Source organism: Apis dorsata, unplaced genomic scaffold (genome assembly GCF_000469605.1).
Source record: "Apis dorsata unplaced genomic scaffold, Apis dorsata 1.3 scaffold_365, whole genome shotgun sequence".
Classification (NCBI taxonomy): Eukaryota; Metazoa; Arthropoda; class Insecta; order Hymenoptera; family Apidae; genus Apis; species Apis dorsata.
Window position 1 is genome coordinate 424,568 of NW_006263630.1, and position 27,204 is coordinate 451,771.

General features: G+C 25.2%; 5 protein-coding genes across 11 annotated transcripts in view; 2 read left to right on the forward strand and 3 right to left on the reverse strand.

Annotated features, from left to right (window-relative positions):
- LOC102681998 (CCR4-NOT transcription complex subunit 1) overlaps window positions 1-7,981 on the forward strand; it is a 9,436-nt gene extending 1,455 nt beyond the window's left edge. For 2 of the 3 annotated variants that reach the window (XM_031511942.1, XM_006618650.2), the window contains exons 3-14: window positions 29-463; window positions 542-838; window positions 912-1,855; window positions 1,929-2,082; window positions 2,150-3,151; window positions 3,226-4,863; window positions 4,928-5,191; window positions 5,263-5,480; window positions 5,561-5,767; window positions 5,845-5,971; window positions 6,050-7,578; window positions 7,651-7,981. In XM_031511942.1, the coding sequence (XP_031367802.1) occupies window positions 29-463; window positions 542-838; window positions 912-1,855; window positions 1,929-2,082; window positions 2,150-3,151; window positions 3,226-4,863; window positions 4,928-5,191; window positions 5,263-5,480; window positions 5,561-5,767; window positions 5,845-5,971; window positions 6,050-7,578; window positions 7,651-7,729 (6,894 nt within the window). In that variant the 3' untranslated portion in view covers window positions 7,730-7,981. The remainder of the gene's footprint in view (window positions 1-28; window positions 464-541; window positions 839-911; window positions 1,856-1,928; window positions 2,083-2,149; window positions 3,152-3,225; window positions 4,864-4,927; window positions 5,192-5,262; window positions 5,481-5,560; window positions 5,768-5,844; window positions 5,972-6,049; window positions 7,579-7,650) is intronic. The other variant, XM_031511943.1, reaches the window with a different exon arrangement.
- On the reverse strand, window positions 7,831-12,658 carry LOC102681868 (pyruvate dehydrogenase phosphatase regulatory subunit, mitochondrial). The gene is made up of 14 exons (XM_006618649.2): window positions 12,222-12,658; window positions 11,932-12,144; window positions 11,697-11,860; window positions 11,478-11,641; window positions 11,214-11,397; window positions 10,915-11,120; window positions 10,543-10,858; window positions 10,267-10,424; window positions 9,939-10,087; window positions 9,578-9,785; window positions 9,405-9,494; window positions 9,136-9,315; window positions 8,848-9,048; window positions 7,831-8,666 (listed from the first exon to the last, which is right to left on the reverse strand). The coding sequence occupies exons 1-14, from the start codon at window positions 12,464-12,466 to the stop codon at window positions 8,457-8,459; spliced, it is 2,688 nt and encodes an 895-aa protein (XP_006618712.1). The 5' UTR covers window positions 12,467-12,658; the 3' UTR covers window positions 7,831-8,456.
- Window positions 12,659-13,996: 1,338 nt separating this feature from the next.
- LOC102670765 (LITAF domain-containing protein) lies at window positions 13,997-15,300 on the reverse strand. Of its 2 annotated transcripts, none has more exons than XM_006618652.2 (4): window positions 15,163-15,300; window positions 14,472-14,616; window positions 14,224-14,380; window positions 13,997-14,142 (listed from the first exon to the last, which is right to left on the reverse strand). In XM_006618652.2, exons 2-4 carry the CDS (start codon window positions 14,584-14,586, stop codon window positions 14,037-14,039), a joined length of 378 nt encoding a protein of 125 aa, XP_006618715.1. In that variant the 5' UTR covers window positions 14,587-14,616; window positions 15,163-15,300; the 3' UTR covers window positions 13,997-14,036. The 2 variants fall into 2 exon arrangements, with proteins under 2 accessions (XP_006618715.1, XP_031367804.1); XM_031511944.1 differs by lacking the exon at window positions 15,163-15,300 and adding an exon at window positions 14,870-14,907.
- Window positions 15,301-15,582: 282 nt separating this feature from the next.
- Window positions 15,583-23,080, forward strand: LOC102670993. Of its 2 annotated transcripts, none has more exons than XM_006618654.2 (14): window positions 15,583-15,781; window positions 15,938-15,965; window positions 16,033-16,143; window positions 16,353-16,522; window positions 16,660-20,239; window positions 20,413-20,638; window positions 20,740-20,892; window positions 20,975-21,173; window positions 21,253-21,401; window positions 21,478-21,787; window positions 21,860-22,266; window positions 22,345-22,443; window positions 22,575-22,877; window positions 22,955-23,080. In XM_006618654.2, exons 3-14 carry the CDS (start codon window positions 16,058-16,060, stop codon window positions 23,039-23,041), a joined length of 5,769 nt encoding a protein of 1,922 aa, XP_006618717.1. In that variant the 5' UTR covers window positions 15,583-15,781; window positions 15,938-15,965; window positions 16,033-16,057; the 3' UTR covers window positions 23,042-23,080. The 2 variants fall into 2 exon arrangements, with proteins under 2 accessions (XP_006618717.1, XP_006618718.1); XM_006618655.2 differs by having other exon boundaries at window positions 16,051-16,143.
- Window positions 23,081-24,372: 1,292 nt separating this feature from the next.
- LOC102671624 (solute carrier family 35 member C2-like) overlaps window positions 24,373-27,204 on the reverse strand; it is a 4,944-nt gene continuing 2,112 nt past the window's right edge. The window contains exons 1-7 of one of the 3 annotated variants that reach the window (XM_006618660.2): window positions 26,722-26,765; window positions 25,998-26,226; window positions 25,708-25,922; window positions 25,552-25,624; window positions 25,211-25,463; window positions 24,884-25,059; window positions 24,373-24,801 (exon numbers count right to left, since the gene is read on the reverse strand). In XM_006618660.2, the coding sequence (XP_006618723.1) occupies window positions 24,448-24,801; window positions 24,884-25,059; window positions 25,211-25,463; window positions 25,552-25,624; window positions 25,708-25,922; window positions 25,998-26,226; window positions 26,722-26,765 (1,344 nt within the window). In that variant the 3' untranslated portion in view covers window positions 24,373-24,447. Of the gene's footprint in view, window positions 24,802-24,883; window positions 25,060-25,210; window positions 25,464-25,551; window positions 25,625-25,707; window positions 25,923-25,997; window positions 26,227-26,502; window positions 26,766-27,204 lie in introns of those variants that run through there. The other 2 variants (XM_006618661.2, XM_006618662.2) reach the window with 2 other exon arrangements.

Sequence of the window (27,204 nt, forward strand, 5' to 3'; positions counted from 1 at the left end):
TTTTATTAATTTTAATTTTATTTTTCAGACTTTGAATCCATCACCAAAGTTTTTTTTACGTTTAAAAAAAGTACTTGGTTTAACTCTAGTACAAGAAGTTGCATTTGCAATTGCATTGCTGCATTCTGAGAATACTGAAATTCGTACATTAGCTTTAGAACACATACAAAAACAGCTGCCTGAATTGATAAAAAATTATATTAATTCTGAGACAAGCAATAGACATCACGAAGAAGGATTGCACGATTCATTGCCTGAAGTTCTTCATCTTATATTATCTCAGGCTTTTCATTCAGCCAATCAATTTGGCCTTTTATCTGAAGCAAAAGAAAAATTTCTCAAGAATTTAAGGCGCGATTTTCCCCGTGAACTGGTACCAGTGGTGCTAGCACCACTCTTGTACCCAGACAACGGGGAAACTCCGCAAACCAAAATCGAACTAAACATGGCTGTTAACCAAATGGTAATATAATTAATAATAATTATTATATGAAATTATTACATCACAAATTAAAAATCTGTTATTATATGTGCATTTTAGGATGGGAATTCTCTAGTAGAATTGATTATGGAATTAGGATATGGATTTACTAGTAGTGTTGAAGAATGTCGTTCAGCTTTAGCTGGTTTAGGAGCTCGAGAAATTTCTCCAACATGTGCAGCTAGAGTTTTAGCTCATATGGCACGTAGCTGTAATAATCTTGATGATGCTGGAGGATTACAATCATTTTGGAGTAACTCTGGAGCTACACAAGATGCAAATAAGGAGAAATCAAATGATAGTTCTGCTCCTTCTACATGGAATATTGAAGTTTTTGTTCAAGCATTAAAAGAAATTGTAAGCACTTAATAATTAATGTCCAATAATTTTTATCTATTAAATTTTAATTTAATTTTATTATTAATTGTAGCAATCAACATTATCCTGGAATGAAGTAATAGTTAAATTAGATCATGCAGAATTCATTATTAAAGATAGGCAAGGATTGAATTTGTTAATCACAGGATTAAGGCTGGGCTTGCAACATCAAGGATATCCTCCAGATATGTTTCCTGTGGAACTTTTTTATCGTCATTGGGATAATGTAGAAGGACAGTTTTCTCTAGTACAACAAATTTTAAAATGCCCTGATATATTTTGCTTTGCTGATTATCCATATCATTCTGTAACTGTTGATGTATTAAAAGCAGCGCCAGAAAGTGATAGTAAAGAAGCACAAACTTGGAGATCTTTAAATGTAGTTGAATTACTGTTACATATGGCAGAAAGAGGATTATATGGACCAGTTCAAGAAATATTTAAATGGCCCATTCAACACTGCCCTGATGTTCTTGTATTGGCATTATTACAGATTAATGCTCCTATTACTTTACTCAGACAAGAATTACTTAGTACATTGATGCCTATTTTTTTGGGAAATCATCCAAACTCAGCTGTTATTCTACATCACGCGTGGCATGGAAATACAGTTAAAATAAAATCTATTATTATGCATGCTATGGCGGAATGGTATATACGTGGAGATCATGATCAAACAAGATTATCTCGTATTCTTGATGTTGCTCAAGATCTTAAAGCATTAACTCATTTATTGACTGCTCAATCATATCCATTTGTTATTGACTTAGCTTGTTTAGCTTCAAGAAGAGAATATTTAAAATTAGAAAAATGGTTGACAGATAAAATTAGAGAACAAGGAGAAGTATTTGTTACTGCATGTGTAAAATTTTTACAAAGACGTTGTCCTCAAGTAATGGGACCTGGTATAAAAGAAGATCTTACTGTACCAAAAGCAAGTCAACTTCCTCAAGAAACATTAACAACAATGCTTGCTTGCTTGCAAGTGTGTGCTGGGTATGTTCCATTGATTATATTATGAATATTTTTAATATAAATAATATTTCTTTATTATTAATTTATTTTGTAGTAGTGTATCTCAAGAATGTTCAGAGGCAATAATGACAATGGTACAAAATTGTAGTCTAATGTTGAGTAAAAGTACAATGAGTAGACCTCCTCCGCCAGGAGTTTTACGACATCGTGGATTGGAACCTTTTAATCCAGCAACTTTGGGAGGACAAGTATTGAAATTAATATAATTTTTTGCATCTATTTTTATTCTTAAATATATCTTATATAATTTTGTAGTTGTTTTCTTCAAAACAAGTGGATCCGCTTGGAAATTTAAGTTCAAGTCTTGCATCTATGGGTTTGGGTTCCAGTCTTGGTCCACCAAGTAGTTCTGCATTTAATTTACCAGGTGCTCTTGGACCTTTAGTATCAGCACCTGGTTCTCCTTCTCGTCTCATGGGACCTTCTCCAAGTCCATTTCCAATGTTGCCATTATCTTCACAATTACATTCAGGACCAGTTGGTACACAAGGACCATCTGTCTTACCTGGTAGTACAACGATTGGAGGATTAGGACGACTTGGACCACCAACAGGCATTGAAAAAGCAAGAATACCTGAAACATCAAACTTATTTCCTGATATGGCACAAAATGTTTCCAAAGAAATTGAAGATGAAGCAAATAGTTACTTTCAGCGTATATATAATCATCCACCACATCCTACTTTATCAATTGATGAAGTTCTTGATATGTTAAAAAAATTTCAAGATTCTGGTAGTAAAAGAGAGAGAGAAGTATTCAATTGTATGTTAAGAAACTTATTTGAGGAATACCGATTTTTTCCTCAATACCCAGATAAAGAGTTACAAATTACGGCACAACTGTTTGGAGGAATTATTGAAAGAGGGTTGATTAATAGCTATATGACACTTGGATTAGCTTTGAGATTTGTATTGGATGCACTTAGGAAACCAGAAGGCAGCAAGATGTATTACTTTGGCATAACAGCTCTGGATCGTTTCAAGAGCCGTTTAAAAGACTACCAAACATACTGTGAGCATGTCAGGGCAATTCAACATTTCAGTGAGTTCCCACCACATTTAATTGAGTATATAGAATATGGATTACAGGGGCAGGAGCCTCCCACGAGACCTCAAGGTCCAGTTCTCCCAAAAACTTTAGCAGCTATGTTGGCACCAGTTACTACGCCATATAAAACTATTACGACAACAACAATAACAACAAGTACTACTCAAGCGAAATCGTCTACGACTCCAACCACTTCTCTCTCAGCTAGAGTAAGTAAAAATATAATTTTAACAATCATATGTACATTTTTATTATTATTTATAATTTTTTTATTTAATTTTAGCCTTCCATTGCTAATGCAACAAACATTGATACATTATTAGTAGCAACAGATAAAGAAGAAAAGATTACGACACCACCAGAAGCTTTACAAGATAAAACAGCATTTATTTTTAATAACCTTAGTCAACTCAATTTACAACAAAAATGTGATGAAATTCGGGAAATTGTTACAGAAGAGTATTGGCCTTGGATGGCTCAGTATTTAGTAATGAAACGTGCAAGCATAGAATTAAATTTCCATGCTTTATATTCAAATTTTTTAGATTGTTTGAAATCGCCAGAAGTGTATAAAATGGTTACTAGAGAAACATTTAGAAACATAAAAGTTTTATTGCGAAGTGATAAAGGAATAGCAAATTTTTCTGATCGTTCGCTTTTAAAAAATTTAGGTCATTGGTTGGGGATGTTAACCCTTGGCAGAAATAAACCCATTTTACATATTGATATAGATTTAAAGAGTTTACTTGTTGAAGCATATCATAAAGGTCAACAAGAACTTCTTTATGTTGTTCCCTTTGTTGCTAAAGTACTAGAAAGTTGTGCAAAAAGTCGTGTTTTTCGTCCGCCTAATCCTTGGACAATGGCAATTATGAATGTTTTAGCAGAATTGCATCAAGAACCTGATTTAAAACTTAATTTAAAATTTGAAATCGAAGTGTTATGTAAAAATTTAAGTATTGATGTTGGTGAATTAAAACCTGCACTTTATTTAAAAGATCCAGAAAAATTACGAAATTTAGAATATCAATTATCACATCCTAATAAAAAATCTGAATCAAACAACAATCAACAACAATCTCAAGGTCCTATTGAAGAATTAGTTGGACCTACTACAACTGGGACTATTGTTCCACAAACAGCTCCAGCAAATACAACACCATCTTTACCTACTGGTCCACCAGAACCGCGTTTTAATTATATGGATATATCTGTAACAGGCATTGCCAATATTTCTCAGCATATCACCATTAATAATAATTTGCCATTATTCCAAACACATCCACATTTAAAACAATTTGTTCGTCCAGCTGTTGAAAGAGCAATTCAAGAATGGATTCATCCTGTAGTGGATAGATCAATAAAAATAGCTCTAACTACTAGTGAACAGATTGTGAGAAAAGATTTTGCATTAGATCCAGAAGAAGTTCGTATGAGAACAGCAGCAAGACATATGGTTCGTAATTTAACTGCTGGAATGGCTATGATCACTTGTCGTGATCAAGTTTTGGCGTCAATTAGTACAAATCTGAAACAAGCTTTTTTAACTGCAATGATGGGCACAACTCCACAACAAAAAGAACTTGCAGAACAAGCAGCTAATGTAGTAGCTGCTGACAATATGGAACTTGCTTGCGCATTTGTACAAAAAACAGCTATTGAAAAAGCAATTCCAGAAATGGATAAACGTTTATTAAATGAAATTGAATTACGAAAAATTGCACGGCAAGAAGGAAGAAGATATTGCGATCCATTAGCTAAATATCAGGCTGAAAGAATGCCTGAACAAATAAGATTAAAAGTTGGCGGAGTAACTCCTCAACAAATGGCTGTTTATGAAGAATTTGCGAGAAATATTCCAGGATTTTTACCATTATCTGAACGAGATACACAAGCTTTACTAATGCCAAAACCTGTTACAGTATGTATTTTATATTATATGGTTTTAATAAAATTATATTATTTAAAAAATTATTTTTTTGAAGGAGCCTGCTGTAACTGCATTTGCTGCTAATCCAGCCGTTGCAGTAGCAACAGCACAACAGGTCGCTGCATATGCAGCAGCAGTGAGTAATGATGAAGTTGGAGCCATGTTAGAAAAGCTTGCAACTGAAGTTGAAGTATTGCTCGCTGCAATGGGTCCAGCCGCACCTCCTCCACAACATGCTGCCCTTCATAGTCTCTTAGAATCGATTATCCTAACACGGAGGTCAAGAGATGCAGGTGCTGCTATGGCATTACTTAAAAAGGTATGTTAAAATAAAATTATATTAATTATATGAATTATAAAATTTATACATGTATTTATATATAATTTTAGGCTGTAGAAGGATTATTAGATGGCCCTACCATTTCCAGCGGTGTAATAGATTCGGAAATTATATTACGATATAGAGAACTTCATTTACGCATTTTAAAATGTCTTCAAGATCCACGTGCTTATGGTATGCAATGGACAAACAAACATGTTACTCGATGTTTAACGGAATGCAGAGAAGAGTTTCGATATAATTTTGAAGCTGTCGATTATCTTATTAGGTATTTTATTTTTCATAGAATATTATTGAATTACTAAAATTATTTGATTATGATCAAATAAATAATATTTGTATTTTTAGATCTCATTTAATTAGTCTTCCACAATATGATTTAGCTTTGGCTCAAGCTATAGATTCTGGAAATGCTATGGCAACAGCATTTGCAATGCAATTGATGCAACTTTATTTAATTGATGAAAGACAAACTACACATGTTACTGAATCTGATTTATGTAATACAATTGAGATACTTGCAAGAATAGCTCATCATAGAGCACCACCTGAAGGGTGACTATTATTAATATAATAAAATTATTTAATAAAGTAATTAATATGGAATAAAATAAAATTTATATTCTTCTTAGGATTTTACTATTTAGACTGACAAGTTTAATGGAATCATTGCGTGCTAATCATGATCCAGCAGTATTAGCAGATAGAGCCCCTGCTGGTCCTACAGCACATATTCATTCTGGAATTCTACAGGTGAGAGTAAGTAAATTCTGCCAATTTTAAGGTATCAAGAACACACGTTTATATTTACAATTTATGTTGTTTGTTTTTTCACAGGCTCGTGATTTCGATGATCCACCTGGATTGATGGAGAAAACAGAATATTTATTACGCGAATGGGTTTCAATGCATCATAACCCAACACACGCTCGTGATCCTACAAAAGCTTTTGGAATGTTTGTTCATCAAATGAACATTCATGGAATTCTTAAAACTGATGATCTCATAACAAGATTCTTTAAATTAAGCACTCAAATGTGCGTTGATCTGTGTTATCGTGCTTTAGCTGAGACAAATGCTGCACCATCAGTTGTTCGTGCAAAATGTTTCCATTCGTTGGATGCATTTGTTCGTTTAGTCGCACTTTTGGTAAAACATTCTGGTGATAGTACAAATACTCACACAAAAATTAATTTACTAAACAAGGTTTTGGGAATTGTGGCTGGGGGATTACTACAAGATCATGAAATACGAGGAACCGATTTTCATCAATTGCCCTATCACAGAATTTTCATTATGCTTTTCCTGGAGCTTTGTGCTCCTGAACCTGTATTAGAAGCAGTAAATTATCAAGTATTAACTGCTTTTTGCCATACGCTACATATACTTAGACCAGCCAAAGCTTCGGGATTTTGTTATGCTTGGCTAGAATTAGTTTCACACAGAGTTTTTATTGGGCGTATGCTTGCGATTACACCGCAACAAAAATGTTGGGGCATGTATGCGCAACTTTTAATTGATCTATTTAAGTATCTTGCACCATACCTTCGAAATGCTGAACTTGCAAAACCTGTTACTTTGTTATACAAAGGAACTCTTAGAGTACTATTAGTCTTATTACACGATTTTCCTGAATTTCTTTGTGATTATCATTATGGATTTTGTGATGTAATTCCACCTAATTGCATACAAATGAAAAATCTTATTTTAAGTGCATATCCAAGAAATATGCGATTACCTGATCCATTTACACCAAACTTAAAAGTTGATATGCTACAAGAGATAGCTCATGCTCCTCGAGTATTAACCAATTTTGCGTCTATGATACAACCATTAAGTTTCAAAAAAGAACTTGATTCGTATTTAAAAGCGCGAGCTCCAGTTACTTTTCTTTCTGAATTGCGCAGTAATTTACAAGTATCTCAAGAAGCTGGTGTTCGCTATAATATTCAGTTAATGAATGCTCTAGTACTTTATGTTGGAACACAAGCTATAGCTTTTATTCGCAGCAAAGGACATACTCCTAATATGTCTACTATTGCACATTCTGCACATATGGATATATTTCAAAACTTAGCAGTCGATCTCGATACAGAGGGTCGTTATTTATTCGTAAATGCAATTGCAAATCAATTGCGATATCCTAACAGTCACACGCATTACTTCAGTTGCACTCTTCTATACTTGTTTGCTGAAGCTAATACAGAAGCAATACAAGAACAAATTACGAGAGTTCTTCTTGAGAGACTTATTGTAAATAGACCTCATCCATGGGGTCTTCTTATTACTTTTGTTGAACTTATTAAAAATCCAACATATAAATTCTGGACGCATGAATTTGTTCACTGTGCACCAGAAATCGAAAAGTAAGTAATTACAATTAATATGTATAATTATTAATTTTTAATATATTATTTATTTTTTAACTTTTGTTTCAGATTATTCGAGTCGATAGCTCGATCGTGTATGGTTCAAAAACAAGTACAGCCCACTCCAGAACCGGAGATTCCAGAGTGATAGAACGCTTTATTTTTCATTGTCGATTTGTGTACAGTAAAAAAAAAAGAACATAAATAATAAGAATCGCGTGTAAAAAGTTGTTAATGTACGAATAGATGTACTATACTTTGGGCTTAATTTTTGGTGGATAGATATTGAATAATCGTATATTAAGTGTATCAATTGAACTAGAATAAGCAAGACTACTATGTTAATATTTTAATAAAAATATTGTTGCATCGATCAGAAAGCAACGAACATTCAACCTCACAAAACGTGTCTTTCGAACAGTGTACTTGAAACAGTGTGTTACCATGACATTGTAATATTATAGCACAAATGTCAGTATAATGCGTATCATAATGAAGAAGTTAAGACAACAAGGGTGTTCAAGAAGTAATAGTGAATTTTTGTAGGTTAAATTGAATATAAATATATTATGAATAAGTGGTATATTGAGTCACCAAAATTAATATGTTGTGCTATGTAAGTCATTTAGGGAGTACTTGCAGAATGTATGGTGCATTTGGAAATCTGTAATATAGTACATAATTAATAGTATACATTGATGTAATTTTTTAAGAATTGTAGCTATAAAAAAAGATAAAGCTGATTAATTAAAATGTGGTTTATGTGATCCTTTGCTCGAAATGTTAAGTAGTGATTTATAATTGTCACTTATTAAATAATTTATTAAACTTTATATACATCATTTATACATAATTCAAAATTTATATTATCAAAGTTAGATGGCTTGTTGATCACGTGTTGCATGATAAGAATCCCTTTCTTTATCTGGGAATTTGGTTGGTAAATTTGGACTGTGTAAATGACATTTTGCAGGAAATTTTATTCCTGCTACATTTACTTCATAATCTCCTGATAATATATATTCATTCGTCACCTCTTGTGAGTGTCCTTGTGAATCAAAGTTTTGAACAAATCCAAGGCAAACCTAAATATAAATTTATTACTTATTTTTACATAAAAAAAAATGTTTATATTTTGCAATTTCTCAAAATTTACGAAAATAATATATAAAATATTTACTAATATATAAATTTATTAATTATCATGAATCTAATATAATATATAATCTAATATCTAATATGTATATAATAAAATTAAATTTATACCTGTTTTTTGAATGTAAATCCATAACCTGTAGTAGTTGTCATTCCACAATATTTTCCATTTCTAAAAATAGGTTCACTACCCCAACACCATGTGTCTAATTCAGGATCATGATCATTTAATAATAACTGTACATATTTTCGTTTTACACCTTCTTCGCGTTGTTTTAAAAGAGCATCTCTTCCAATAAAATTTATTCCTTTCTATTAAACATATAGCTTTGAAATGTTATTTCAATACAAAAATTTATAAATTTATTTATAAATTATATAAATTGTAAAGATACCTACATCAAGTTTTACTCTCCAAGTTCGTCCACATTCTAAAGGAGTAGTAAAGGTATCTAAATCTTGACCCCAAAATGCATAAAATTTTTCAACTCGTAAAGCTCGAGTTGCATAGTAGCCAGCATGTTTTATCCCATATTTAGCACCAGCATCTACTAATCTTGTATAAACATGTAATGCAAACTACAAATGCATAATATATAAATATTATAATATTAAATAAAATAAAAATCACAATTTAAAAAAAATATTTTTTAAAGCGTAATATTTACTTCATTTGGAATATATAAAACATAGCCAAGTTCTCCAGTATGAGTTAAATTCATTGTACGTATTCCATTAGCAAGACCAACATCTAATTCCTTTTAAAAAATATATATAATACATTAAATAAAATTAAATATGAATTATTATTAAAATTATTATAAAATTAAATAATAATTACTTTAAATGTAAAAAATGGGAAATTTTTTGGATTTAGATCAGTATCTGTTAATTCTGATAATAATTGTCTAGTACCAGGACCCATAATACAAATTGCTGTATATGCTGATGTTACATCAGATACTGCTACAGAACCATCTACAGGTAAATGACGATTAATCCAATATTTACATCGAGTTTGTTGAATAGTAGGTGCAATCATCATGTAACTTAAATATCAAAAAAGTAATTATATAAGTTAATAAGTAATTTATATATATAATATATATATAATTATATAAGTAATTATATATAATAATAAAATAAATTATATAATTATATTTTTTATCAATATATATATATGATTTATTTGCATAACTTACTGATTGAAAGCAATTCGTGCTAAACTGCAATCATTTTCATAGCCTCCATGATAATTTTGTACACCTGTATGAATAATACTTCCTACTGGAACATCTACATCATTTGAACATAAGTATTGTAAAAAATTTACTACTTCCATTCCATTTGACTAAAACAACATATGAATTAAAAAATTATTATTATATATCTAATCTAATTAAGATTTATAATATAGATATATTAATATATATTATTTTATATATATTATATAGTATTTATAATATAGATATATTTTTTATATATTTATAATATAATATATTTATATCTATTTATAATAATGAATCATACCCATAAATCAATTTTAGTAAAAGAAGAATAATCACTTAATCCAATGAATTCACGACATGCAGCATATTCATTTGAAACTGACTCAAACCATGGAGGTTTACTAAATGTATTTGTGTATGCTACTTTACATCTTTGAAATCCATCAATTGTCTCTAAATCTGTGTAGCAAAGTAATCTGTATAATAAAATCCAGTATCTTTTTTTATAATACAAATATAGTAATAAATAATATTATATTCATAAATTATAGTTTTTTACAAAATTTAATAAATCTACCATTATCATCATTTAATTGAAACCAAGATGGTCGTTCGTATCCCATTACTTGGCCAAATATAGCTCCAGCTTCTCGAAGTTTTGGATAAATTGGAGACATTCTTAAATTTCTACCAGTTTTAAATTCATGATGTGGATATTGTAAAGCATAATGCATTCCAGGAACTTCTTTTACTCGATCACGTAAAAATTTACGATTGTTATGAAGTCCCAAAAAGCGTGATACATCTAATTCATATACATCTAAAGATGTTGAACCATTAACTATTAATTCTGCAGTTGCTCGACCAACTCCACCTGCTGCTGATATACCCACCTAAGAAAATTTTATATTATTTATTTATGAATAAACTTTAATTTATTTTCACTTACTGTTTTCATACCAGCAGCAATATAATAATTGCGTATTTCTGGTGCTTCACCAACTATCCATTTACAATCTGGAGAAAATGCTTCAGGACCATTACATAATTTTTCTAAAATTGCATTTCCTAAACTTGGAATTCTATAAAGCATTTGTTCAAGTAAAATATGAAAATGGTCCCAATCTTCTGGTAAAAATCTTTCTTCTGTACTTTCTAAATTTTTTTTATATTTATATAAAATAAAAATTTATTTTATATTTTTTAAATTTATATAAAATGAATAATAAATAAAAATCTATAACTTACCAGGTATTGTTCCATCTTCAAATGCTGGTTTTGCAACTGGTTCAAAACCACCAGCTAATAAACTTCCATTATTTTCACGAAAATAAATATATCCATCTAAATCTCTTATAACAGGTGTCATAGGATCTAAATCATTAATTGATTTTGTATGCAAATAATAATGTTCTACAGGATGAAGAGGTACCTACAAAAAACATATAGAATTTAAATTATTTAATAATTATATTTTTTTCATTATTATTTATAATAGAAAAAATATTTAACCTTCACATATGGTTCACTTAATTTGCCTACATTACGTGCCCAAAATCCAGCACAATTAACAAAATGTTCACATTCAATAGTACCATGATTTGTTTCTACAGCTTTAATTCTATTATTTTGTGTAACAATTTTAGTAACTTTACAGTTTTCAAATACTTTAACACCTAAAAAAAAATTATCTTGTAATTTAATCATAATATGAAAGTAAAATGCAAATACCTTTTTTTCTTGCCTCTTCTATTAATGTTAAACAAATTTTATATGGATCTCCTACACCATCTCCTGAAATCCATAATCCACCAATTAAATCATCTATTCGTAATAATGGACATATTTCTTGTATTTCTTTTGGTGTAATTAAATTACATTCAATATTGTAGGATCTAAAAATATTTATATTATCAATTATAGTTTATTATAATTATCTATATAATTACAATTATTAATTACTCACATAGATTGTGCTTTCATTCGTTTGAATACAGTCATACGATCTCTTGTACGTGCTAAAGAAAGACTACCACATTGTTTCCATCCTGTTGATAAACCTTTCTCTTCTAATTCTTTATATAATGCTATGCTGTCTTGGGCAAGTTTAACTTGTGCTAAACTTGGCTTAAAAGCTCCTACTAATCCTGAAGTATGCCATGTTGTTCCTCCTCCTAATCTAAATTCAACAATAATCAAAATAAATTTTTCATAAAATATAAAATATTTTAAATTAAAACATATTACAAAATTTACCTGCCACTTTCTATTATAACAGTTTGAGATCCTAATCCCATAAGTGAAAGATGATAAGCAACTGCACCACCCATAACACCACCTCCACATATAACAACTTTTGTTTCCTTAGGAAGATCAACATCTTCATTTGTTATAGTAGATTTTGAACTACTATGTCTTATTCTTTTATTACAATTATAAAAAACAAAATTATCCCATTTAGTTATAAATTTATTACAAAATAATTTCGAATGATACCACATTGTTATAGAATATATAACTAAATTTAATATTCCTTACTAATTTGTATATAAAAACAATATAAAAACATAAATTTTTACATAATATAAAATTTATAAATCATCACATTTCTACTAAGGTTAGATTGTTATAGAACGCAAGACGATTTACTGCGATATTGTCGTCTCATACTTATTTTAAAATATCATTAAAAGTATTAAAAATAAAATTTAAAATCTTTATTAGAGTTTATATATTTTCATAAATGTAATCATTTCTTACTTTACTTAGTATATTTCAATTTATTATATATATTATTATAATTAATTTATCAATTTATCCATTTTATATTTATTTAAGTTGCAATTTTAATCTTATATAAAAATAAAAATATAAAAAAATTGAAAACTTAATAGTTAAAAACAATATGGGTAATTCAGAAAATTAAATTCATTTCATATTTCATTTATAATAATGCTATTTCTATAAAATACAATATTTATTTATAAAAATATATTATAAAAATTATATAATAATTAATTTTTGATTAAAACAAATAATTAAAACAAATACTATATATTTATAAAAAAAATAAAAATCATATTATTTTATTGAAAATAAATATTTTGTACAATATTATACTAACAAAATATTTTATAAAAAGTATAAATATTATATAAATATATAAGAATATATATATATCATATATTTCCATTTATATTGTTACATTGTTATTTTTATTAAAAATTAAAAATGGGTATTAATTATATATAATATACATCAATTTTATCTTATATTGATATTATTAATTAATATTTTATTTTTAAAATATAAACTTTTAATATATATATTATATTAATTATAAAGTATTTATTTTGTCTAAAAACATACAATTTTTATAACCATTGTAAAAAAAACAGTAGTGCACATCATTTCCAAAAGATATGTATTTTTAATATATTGTTATTAATATATTGTGTGTATATATATATTAAATTAAACTTTTAAATATAAGATATAAATTGTGTAAGTTCAATATTTTTAACAATTTAAAAAAATAGATTTTTAATTATATTTGTTGTCAATCATTAATACATTAAGTAAAGAAATATTTATAACATTTATGTATCCAACAAAAATAATATTCAAAATTCTTTCAATTAAGAAGTAATTTATATATATGTTACATATGAAAATTTATGTATACTTATTATAAACATAATTATTAATAAATTTTATAATCATTTGTACATTTGATTCAATTATTTTGTATTTTTTAATGAAAAAGTTTATAAGCATATCAGCAAAATTAATCTTTAGGAACTTTTTCATTTAATATTTAAATCCATATTATTATTGACTTCTTTTAAAAGTGTTAAGTATCAAATATATTTGTAATATCATATGCAACTTTGCATTGTGCATTTACATATCAAACTTCTATGTGAAAAATATTTAACTCTGATTGTGTATATTTAAAATATTTGAAAATATTTTTTAATAAAGATTAAAAATTGTTCTATATCATATATCAATATAATGCAACTTTCAAATAGTTTTAAAATAAAATGCAATAAATATTATTGTATTACTTTATCTCCTGTAACGTCCCAAATAAGCTTTACAATTAGGACAACTATGATGAACATCCATACATTCATCAATACAGCATGGAATCAAACAGCATCCAAACCAGCATCTTGAAAATTACATGAAAAATGATATATAAGATATTTAATCAATATTAAATTAATGAATGAAAAAAAATATTTCTAAGTACCCCATTAATGCAATTACTACACCAGATATATAAGCAATCATTCCAGGTTCTGTTTTCGTTGTAGTATCAATTTCTGCATGACAATGTGGACAAATTGTATGTGTTGATCCTGGTCCAAGTGGAACAATTGTTGTTACTATAGTTGGTCCACTTGTATCTATAACAAATCAATTTTTTAATATACGATTTATCTTTATATATAATTATAATATATAAATGTAATTGTATAAAATAAAACTAAGACATACAGGTTTCTGCAGATGTAAAAGGACTAGCAGGTGGAACACCACCCACTGTTTGTGAATAACCAGGTGGTGCATATGGAGGTGATTCATAAGGTGGTGGTGGTCCAGTATTATACATGGTGTATTATTAGAATTATTAAGTATCTATCTATAATTAAATATAGTTATATAATATGTAAATGAATAACAATAATGAAATTATTAATATATTTATAATCCTAAGTATTTTAATACAAGTATTTAAATAAATATATTTAAAAAATTTCATTATATTATAATAACAAAATAATATATACATATATAATATAAACAAAATAAATAAATTTTATATAATTTATTATTGACTCAATTAGAAATATTTTCATACAATCAAATATGTTATTAATAATAAAACAATTTACCTTTTAAGATTATAAAAAAATATGTATATTTATACTGTAAAATCTATGTTATATTACAAAATATGATTATTCATTAAAAGCAATAAAATAATATAATATATTAAAATAATAATAAAATAAAATAATATAATAATATAATATCATATTTTTAATATCAATTGATTAATTACAAAATTTAATGTCACAATCACAACTGACACTTACACATTCTAGTTTATTATGTTAAGCATAACAAATGACGATAATGTTTCATTAACGTTCATCTAAAAATAGTATACTATAATTTTTCTTACCTTAATAAAAAAATAGTAAATTATTCACTAATTATTTAAACAGTATATGAGTAATATCTAAATATATAATCCATGTGTACAATTTTAATAGGTTTGAAGTATAAATACGAAAAAGGTAACAAATATTTTTATATTTATATATAGATGGCAGATCACAAGTTTCATGAACATTCCATTGAAAATAATATTGATTATTCAAAAATCAAATGTTTTAATTTGTGTTTTAATTAAATTACTTAAATAAATAATCAATAATTGAATGTATAAATATATATAAATTTAATATTTAAAAAAGAAATAATAATTTATTTTATAGATGTTATCTTATATATTACTTTCATTGGTTGAATGTAATATGAAAAGTAAATCGCACTATATGCAATACAATGTATTGCTTGCAATGTGGATTAGTCTTGAGAAATCAATATCATTTTATAATGCATATCTATGTGTATCTAAACCATAGATCAGAACGTGGTATTTAATCATATTTGACACAATAAACAATCATTCATTCAGTGTAAAGAACAGATGTTAAGTGATTTTGTGTATCATTAATTCTTCATCATCTATCTGTTTTGAATGAAAAATATTTTAAATTATTTAAAACATTAAAAAGATTTAATTATTAAATATTATTAAATTTTATATCATTAATTATTCGATATTAAATTTCAAAATTTTTTTTATGTTATATATTTATTGTTTATGATAAGATTTATATCTTATTTCATGTAATATAGTATTTTTCAATATTTTTTAACTTTTTTTTTAATTTTTATAAAAATGAAGATATTGATCAGGTAATAATCTTTTATACTCGAATATTAATAAGCATATTTTTATCAATTTTTTATTATTAATTAACAGAAATATTTCTTAATAAAGTTAAAAAATGGTATTAAGTCGAAATGATAAAAGAAAAAGAAAGGAAGGAGATTTGGTGGATCTTATGGATCCACTCTCAGAATCTCCAAAGAGGTAAATATTTAAGTATTTTAATAACTATTTTAGTATAAAAATATATATATTTCATACAATTATAAATATTCATACAATATAAATAAAATATAATAATTTCTAAAATATACTTTTCAATGATTTAAAAGAATTTTTATTTATTTATGATAGTTATAAATTATTTTATTTATTATTATTTTTCGTTTTTTATATATATTTTATTATTATAGGACTAAAGTACATGCACAGAGAAAATTTGCACAAGGTGCAACAACAGTTTTTAATCCTTCACATACTCCTATTAAGGATAAAGAAAAAACTAAACCAGCAGTTATAACAGAATTAATAACTCATAAGCGACCAAATACAGAAGACTTTTTGACATTTTTGTGCTTTAGAGGTTTTTAATTAATTTTAATTAATCTTTTATTTTATATTTCATATTAATTATATATAATTTGTATGTATTTACATATTATTTATATTTATATGTATAATTAATATAATTAATAATAATTAATTCAAATTTTTGTATAGGAACATCAATTTTACCTCCAAGTTTAAATTTTTTTAATGTTGGTAACAAAAAAGAAAAATTGGATCCTAAGCCAATACGTACTATGATAGATAAAAATATAACTTCAACTAATATATCTGTTGAAAATCAAAAGCCAGAATCAAGTCAGAAAACTACTACTAAAGTAAAACCTGTTATTACTGATAAAAAAAAAGTTCCAAATACAATAAAAAAAAATATTTCAACATTTAAAAGTACAACATCTACTGTACAAGCACTTAAAAAAAAATATCAAGAACAGCGTCTTGCTAAACAAAGAATTAAAAATAAATTTAAAACATCATGTGTTATGAGAACAAGATCTTGTACAGAACGAACATTGTTAAAATCTGTAAATAAATTAGCACCCAGAAAATTTTTACCAAGAATTGAATCTAAAAGACTTGGTTTAAGAAGTAGTGTGCTTGCAGATAAAACAAAAAAAGTTCCATCAAAAGTTAAATCTATACCACCTAAACCAAAGAAAAAAATTATAATGAAACAAAAAGACAGTGATACATCAAATTCAGATTCTACATCTGAAGAAGAAGGTCCTTCAGAAAAATCAGTATCACAGATGAAACGTACAATTCAAAAGACTGTTCAGAAAAACATATGTACAAGAAGTAAATCTGAAATGAGAAGAATTACACGTTCTCATAGTGGTACAATTTCTCCAAAAAATCTTTGTAGAAGACCAACAAGGAAAACTAAAGAAGCAGCTGCAGTATATATGGAAATTTTGGGTCGAAAACTTGTAAGTCCTGATTTAGAAAATGATGATAATGTTTCTATGGATAGTTTTCCAGAATTACCAAATACACGTAAAATTTCTCAGACAGAAAATGAAATTAAAAGTAAAGTAAAACAATCTATTACAAAAACAACTAAAAATAAAGATAATAAAATTTCTTCTATTCATAATACATCAAATAAAAGATTGGATAAAACTAAAACAAATAAAATTACTTTTAAAAGTAAAAGATTAATAAGAGTCCATAAATATTGTGAAGTTGATAGTGATGAAGAATCTATTAGTTCCAATGGAACTAATAATACAAGACCTGTTACAAGAAGAAGTTTAGGAAAATTAAATAAACCTATAAACCGATATCTTAGATCTTCTACTAAAAATGTGACTACAAGAATTGAAATTGAAGATAATGTAAACATTAAATCAAAATCTCAAGTTCAAAATAATTTAAAATTTAATAAGGAAAAATTTGTAATGAAGCGTAAACGAGAACAGAATACGAATAAATCATTATCTGAAAAAATTAATGGATTAAAACAAAAAGAAATAAAAAATACTGTAATTGAAAGTACAGATTCTGATGAAGAAACATTAGGTATGTTACTCAATAAATTAAAAAGAAAAAAGAATGATAATATACAAAAAGATATTATTAATAAAAATAATGATCATAAAGGTGAAGATAAAATTGAACAATCTTTAAAAGAAAATTTAGTCAAAACTGATCTTTCAAAAATATCAGATGATGAAGAATCTTTTCGAGGATTTACAAAGAAAGCAATATCCAAAGTATTAAATTCATGTCAAACACATGTTAATGTTAATCTTCTTGTCACAAAAAAATCGAATGACAAATTAGAAACAACTAAAATAGAAGATGAACAAACTTCAAATGTAATTAATAAACAAGAAGATAAAAAAGAATTGTCAAATAATGAACCTCTATTAAATACAAATTCTTCTTCAATGATACATGTAGTAGATAATCATCAAAAACTTGAAAAAGATAAATTGGAATTGCCTGATTTAGTATCTGATGAAATAGAACATAAAATATCAATGAAAAATAACGAAAAAGAATGTCATCATAAAACAGAAATTTCTTCCATAGATATGTCTTTATCAACATTACATATTAGAAAAGAAAAAGTAAATATGTCAACTGAACAAATTGAAAAATGGTTGAATGAAAGTTCACTTGCTAAAGAAGAAAGTAAATTAGAAATGGAGAATGTATCTACTTTCAAATATGATTGTGAAAAAAAAACTGATATATCACATTTATCAATTTCAACAAAAATTCAACATTTGGTAAGACCAGTTAATGTCACACTTTCTAAACTAACAGAAAAGGCTAATATAAAAGATCGTATAAATACATATAATAAATATGCCCCTATTATAGCAGGAGAATTGCAATCAGATTTAAAACAACACAATGAGTTATCTAATATTAATATTAATAAACATAATACAAATTTTAAAGACATAAATAAAGGATTAAATATAAAATTGAATAAAGATTCATGTTCTGGAGAAGAAGGTGAAATTGCATTAAAATCTGATCACACTTCAGATAATTCAAATGAGAAAAAATTATTAACAGAAAAGAAAACTATATTTCAACCAAGGAAACCATTTTTACCAAAAGTTAAAGAACGTAAAACAGTAACTCCTAATGCAAATGCATTTTCCCCAGAAAATGAAAGCAGTGTTTATGCATTTGAAAGTGATACAGAAGTTCCCGTTAATACTCCTTTTAGACGTAAAATTCGAGAATCTAATAAATCAAACACAAGTTTTAATTTATCTGAAACTAACACAAGTAAATCTGAAAATAATACAAATAAATCTAAGAATAATACAAATAAATTTGATAATAATATAAATAAATCTGAAAATAACACAAATAAATTTGATAATTCAAATAAATCCGAAAATATAACAAATAAATCTGAAAATGAAGTAAATAAAAATATTGAAAAAACAAACAAAAATAATTGTGAACGAACATTTAAAGAAAATTCCAATAATTCTTCAAAAAATGAAAATGAAATAATAGAAATAAAAAATATGTCAAATACTACTTTAAATGTAAATAAATTTGAATTACCAAAAAATTTTGCAACTTTAGCAAATATACAAGTTTTACCACTTGATAAATTAACAACAACTTGGAGTAATGTAAATTGTAGTACATCAATAGCAGTACAAGTAAATCTTGATGATAATGTACAAACACAAAAGCAAATAATAGAAGGAGATGTAAGTCAACAAAAAAGTACAGAAATATCTACTCAAACTGAGAGCAATAATGAAAATGATGATGAAAATGATGGTCAACTATTTTATATACCTTTACGAGCTGTCACAAGAAATGGACCAAATTTAATTCAAGGACAGCAATTAATTCAAGGTGTAGCTGTAAAACTTGGCACTGAAGGACCAAATGGTCCTAATCAAAAAGTTCTTTTAAGAGCAAAATTAGTTACCAAACCTCCATCATCAATAGCACGTTGTCCTCCTATAGGTACAGTGCAACCTACAACTCGTAGCCCTCCCAACTCTACTCTTATAACAACTGATCATTCAATGCCATCTACTTCTTCAAATATTACATCTATTGTTAGTACATCTAATTCTGAATTTCAATCATCTTCTTTAAATAAAAATGAAAATGTACTACAAACAACAAGTAGACAAACTATTGGAACTACACTAAATATAGGAATTGAAAAATTACCAAAATCTCCAAAAACTTCTAGAGAAAGAAAAACTTCAATTGATTCAAATAAGAATGGAAAACGGTAATGTAATTTTAATATGAAAAAAATTGTAATTTCATTTTCTTTAAATCATAATATTAATAATAAATATTTTAATATTAATAAATTATTAATAATAATTAAAATTAATAAATTATTTTTATATTTTTTATAATAAATATTATATTATATTAATAATAATAAAAAAATTTTAGATGCCAAATTAAAACAAAACATAAAGGTTTTGAAAATTATTCTCCAACTAATAATGTAACATTTCCAAATGCAAAAGATGAAAATAACGAAGCACGATTAGTTGAGGCTCCAACATTTCATCCAAGTGAAAAAGATTTTCAAGATCCTTTAGAATATATAGATAAAATAAGACCAATTGCAGAAAAATTTGGAATATGTAGAGTTGTACCACCACCTAATTTTAAAGTAAAATTTATTGAATATTATTGCATGATTAAGTACATATATTGTATTTATAAATATATATTTATATATATATGATTATGAGTATAATTTTTTTTTTTCAGCCGGAATGCAAAGTATCAGATGATATGCGATTTACAGCTTATAACCAATATGTACATCGTATGTTACATAGATGGGGTCCCAATGTGAAAGAAATGATGGCTATAAAAAAATATTTAGCTACACAAAGTATAACATTAACTCATCCACCTTGGGTAGAATATTATATTTATAATTTTTTTTCATATTATTTTATTTTATTTTTTTAACATATTTAATATAATCCTATTTTTATAGATTGGTGGAATGGAAGTTGATTTGCCTCATTTATATCAAACAGTTCAAAGTTTAGGTGGATTAAAAGAAGTTATTGAAAAAAAGAAGTGGCAAAAAGTAGCTGATGGAATGAAAATACCAAAATCTGCTCAAGATCGTGTAACTAAATTAGATGATATTTATTGCAAATATTTATTACCGTATGATACATTATCACCAGGTATTTGTATATAAAAATAAAATGCAGAAATCCATATAATTTTTTAAAGTTTTTTTACCAATAAAATAATATAATGCAGAGGAACGAGGTAAATTATTTGATGAAGTTGAATCCGAATGGATAAAAAGAGAAAGTAAAGCTCTACAAAGGCAAAATGCACCAATAAGTGAAAATGATGAAGAAGAAGATGATGATAGTTCTGATGAAATTGAGGAATGTATTGTAAAAGTAAGAATTCTAAAATCATAAATATTTGCATAATTTGCAATTCTTTTTAATTTATGAAAAATATATAATTTTATAGGGTAGAAATATGCCGTTAAATGCATTTTATCGTATTGCACGGAATACACAACGTATGTGGTTCGGTGAAAATCAACGATCTGGAAATGAATCTGAAGGTGCTTCTGCTGATGAAGTCGAAAGTGCATTTTGGAAACATGTAGCAGAAAGAAAACGACATGTTTGTGTACATGCTGCAAGCATTGATTCAAGTGGACGTGGTTTTGGATTTTCAGTTGCTAAAAATAGTCCATTTGCAAGACATCCATGGAATCTTAAAATACTTACTAATAATGCTGGATCAGTATTGAGAGCTTTAGGTCCCATAATGGGTATGAAAATATTTTTTTAAGCTTCTAATTATTTTTTTTTTTTTATAAATATTTTAATTTTATTATTTATAGGTGTGACAGTACCAACACTTCATGTAGGTATGTTATTTAGCGCATGTTGTTGGTACCGTGATCCTCATGGTCTTCCTTGGATAGAATATCTACATACTGGTGCTAAGAAGATTTGGTACGGTATACCAGATGAACATAACAATAATTTTAGAGAGGCTCTTTCAAAAATGGTTCCACGATATTGTAAAAATAAAACTATATGGCTACCATCAGATACAGCAATGGTTCCTCCAGAATTATTGGTTAGTAATGGAGTATCATTATGTCAGACTGTACAGGAACCAGGACAGTTTATAATTGTATTTCCTAAAGCATTTACATCAAGTATATGTACTGGTTATGTAGTATCTGAAAGTGTTTATTTTGCACAACTATCTTGGCTAGAAACTGCTGAACAAGTATTTAAAGTATGTAAATAATATTTTTCTATTTTTTATATTATATATTTTATAATATATCAAAATAATTTTAAATAATTATTATAGGATATACAAGACAGTTGTGAACCATCAATTTTTTCATTTGAAAGATTATTATTTAACATTATTAATGACTCTAGATCTCATATAGAAGTATTAAAACAGGTAAATATTAAAGCTAATAATTCTTATTAATATATAAATACTATATATATATATAAAAGATATATAAATATATTATATATCTTTATATAATATATATTTTTATAATAAATATAAATATATTATATTTATAGATTTTACCAAGTGTAATTAAAATTCGCGAAAAAGAAATAAATTATCGTAAAGAATTAGAATCAGTAGGTCTCACAAATAAAGAAAGATTACCATTGCCAGATAGTGGAAAAAGAAAAAAAGGAAAAAAAGTGAAAGAAGATGATGGTGACTTTGAATGTGAAACTTGTAGAGCTAATTTATTTGTTTCATTAGTTAATAATTCACAAGATGATAGTGTTTATTGTTTATTACATGCATTACAATTATTTAATAGAAAAAAGCAAATTTTAAAACATTTTACTCTAATGTATACATACAATGAGGTAAATATGTCTTTTTTTCAATAAATTCAAGTAATTTTTATAAATAATAATTTTATTTAAATTTGCTTTTTAAACAGGAAGAATTAAATGATTTGATTCATAAACTAGAAGAAAGAATTGAAGCCAAATCTAAAAAGACTAATCAAATTAAACAAACAAAATAACAAATTTACAAAATAATTTATTAAATTACATAGGTAAAAATTATTTATTAATCTATTTCAAAATAATTATAAGAGATTTTTTGCATATATCATATTTATTCTTTCTGTCATAATATAATTGTATATAAAAAATAAGTTTGTTTTAATAACGATTTTAAGACGAAACTTAATTATTTAAAGAATAGATAATCATATGCTCGTCATTAATAAAATTCTTGATTTTCAAAATAAAAAAATTACTTATACTTAAATATGTAAATCGTACTTCTAAGTACGATATTTAAATATATATTTTTATGCGTTTTATTCTCATATATCATAGCAATAAATATAAGATATGTGAATACATACAAGTTATGTTTCAATAATTATAGAAAATTATAGAAATAATCTTATTAAATATTTCTTACTTCTTAATAGATGAATTTTACAATACTTATTATTTAAAAATTAAGAAATAACACAATATTTATGTATGCAAAATTTATTATTAATAGTTTAAAATTATAAAATAAAAATTATAATATTCTCAATATGAGAATATATATATATTAAATAAATTTCTTTGACAAATTATATCATTCATATTATTATGCAAATCAACATCATAAGATCAAATAAATATTATATAACACAAAAAAAAATTTTCTTTAATTTATAATTGTTTTGTATTAAAATATTTTATTAAAATCATGTATATAAAAAATGATTTATGAATGTAACAAATTATCAATCATATATATTTATGTATATTATAAAAAAGTAAAAAACAACAAAATTATCTTTTTATAAAAATTATGACTAAAAAGTTGTTAATTAAATCTAGAATTAATTTCATTTTCACTAGAATTAATTTCATAAAATATGCAGTTTTCATTCAATTTTAATTTACTTTATCTATTATTATGCTATTCTTTTCTGGAAGTTTTATATGTTTAAATACGAAGATATATATTATAAATAAAATCAATTGAAAAAAATATTATTAATAGTACTATATAATTATGCTATTTTTTGGCAAGAAACTAATAATATAAAAACATAACATAACAGACTATAAGTAAATAATATAATTAAATAATAATAATTATAATATAAATTTTTTTTAAATTTTGTTTATCATATACATATTTGTTATTTTTAAAATTTTTGTTTTAATAAAAATTTTTTTTTTATTTTATAAAATAATATAAAAAATATAGATTTAGTGGAAATAATTTTGCAGACATAAATCATACTCTTAAAAAGAAATATTTGTGATAATTATTAATTAATGATTAATAGTTAAATTCAGGTGTAAAGATACATATAAAATATTTATATGAGAGAGGTATATAATTAAACATGGAATGATTTTTTAGAATAAATCTTATCACTCTAATAATAATAATATTAAAATTTAAATTTTACTGTTCCCTACGTTGCAATATATTAGATAATATTTGAGTAGAATTCTCACCATGTTTAAATGTATCATCTTCATCTGAACTGAATTCTGCATTTAAAAGATTTGTTAATGATGTTGATTTTTGAGTTAATAAAGGTAAATTTGTATCAATACCATCTTCATTTTTTAAATTGTTACTTGAAAGAGAATTTACTTGTAATTCCAAATTTTCAGCTATTTTATTTCTATTTGATAATACTTTTTGGATAGTATGAATTATGATTCCACAAAGGCACATTAATAACCCTATGAAATTAAGACCACTCATTTGATCACCTTTCCATTCCACAGCTAAAATCAAAATACATATTTCCTAAAAAATGAAAGATTTTTACATAAATATATTATGTATGTATGTAAATATATTATATGTATATATATATTTTTTAGCTTACTTTAATTATGCCAGTAATTGAAAGTGTAAGACTAGAAGTGTATGTAACAACTAAAAATTCCATAATTTCCATATGAAAAGCTATAATAGCACTTCCAAATATAGCAGTTACAGTCATTGCAATAGTATGAACATTATTCCAATCAGTATTTTTAAAATTATTATACAGACGAGGTCCTAAAAATAATATTTTTCTTGAAGACAAATTAATATGATTTTTAAATACAATAATAAAATAATTATAAAATATTTTATAATTTAATTATAAAATAATTAAACAAGAAATACTTATATATATAGTTATATATTTGTGTATATATATATATACCTTCAAACCACATCATTACTGGTACAATAGGTAATAACATCCACAATTGCATATAGTACATCATATCAATTGGACTTTTCATTCCAAATTTAGATTTTTGCATAATTAATTGTGTCATAGTCCATCGAATACCACTTGAAAATGATGCTAAGAGACAAATTACAAATCCGAAAATTCCAAATTGTGTTGATTTGTAAGTAAACATAAATAAGCCTCCTGATATCATTACTACAATACATGATAATGACCAAGACTACAACAAAATTATTTTTTAAATAAATAATTTTGCATTGTAATATTTTATATTTACAATGTTCACATAAAAAAATTATTACAATTACCTTTTTCTCTAATCTCAAAAAAAGTGCAAATCCAAGAATAAAAATGATAGTAGTTGATTTTGTCATTGTATATCTAAATCATATATTTCATTAACATATTTTATCATATTTTATCATATTTTATCATATTCTTAATGTAAAATAATAGATACATACAATGACATAGTAATTAGTGAAATTGCCCAGTTTGATAAACCAACATCAAGACCACTAGCTATGCCAACTGGCATAACCATTCCTATTATGCTTTGTAAAGGAAGTTTTAATTGCTGTTGTTTTTTCCAACATGCTTTAATACATCTTATTAAAGCAGATAACAAAAATTTTAATAATAAATGACATATTACCACAGTAAGTGGAAAATGAAATCCCTAAAAAAATAAGTGCACATAAATAAAATTAAATTAGATAATAAATTTTTATAAATTATACAATTCTTCACTTACATATGTATTATAAAGCCATTGTACATAAAATGTTAAACCTACAGATAAGATAAAATAACAAAAAATTAATGTAATAGTTCGAAAAATTTTTTTCCAAAGAGATATTTCCTTTTTGGATATATTTGAAAGTTCTTGGACTGGTTGAAGAAAATAATCTGATGTATCATCTGCATCTTTTGCAATTTGATATTTTATATGTGATCTTGTCATATTTTGAAATAAATATAATCTGTAAGTATAAATTTTTATCATATATTATTTTTAAAAATGCAAAAATAAATTTGTTTACTACATAACATAAATGTTAAAATATTTATATGAAATAAATAATTATTAAATAATTTTTTTAATTTATAAAATATCATTTTTATTTTTTTTATTTTTATTGTTTTTATTTTTCTTAATTTAATATTTTTGATTAAAATTTATAAAAATTTATAAATTATAAACATTATGCAATGTAGTAAAATATAATTAAATATTGTAATAAATATGTTAAACGTACCGTTTTATAATTCTTTAAATACATAAAAAATAGTCATAAATTATTATATGTTTAATATTAGACATCTGTTATCAAATTATATATTTAATAATAAAACTAATCATATACTAATGTAGACAAAATTATTGCAATCATTATGCAAATTTATGCTGTATTCAAAATTACAACGAGAACACTTAAAAGAAAATAAAAATTAAAATACATATCGTTATCACTTACTTCGATGTGACATACGATATAAGCGTTAAGCCATATATAAACATAACCTAAATATTATTGTTAAAAAACAAAAATATGTATATGCATAATTTGATAAATATTATTTTAGAAATTTTATTAGTTTTAAATTTCCTGTGATAATAAATTTACTTATAGAAAAAAATTATGTATAAATTCTTTGATTAAGTCTTTTCAAAATTATTGATTCCAAAATAAACACAAATACTTAACATAAATCTACAATTAAATAATTAAAATTTATAATGCGTGATACATTTTTTTATTAAAAAATTTAAATCAATTTTTATTTTATATATTAACATAGATGAAATATTATATTAAATTACAAAATAGATGTATTATATTATATTAAGTTATGAATATAAATAATATTAAATTCTCTATTTAACATTTTTAATAAAAATATAAAAAATTGATGTATTTTTAAATATTATTTTAAAATATATTTTTATATGAGTTTTT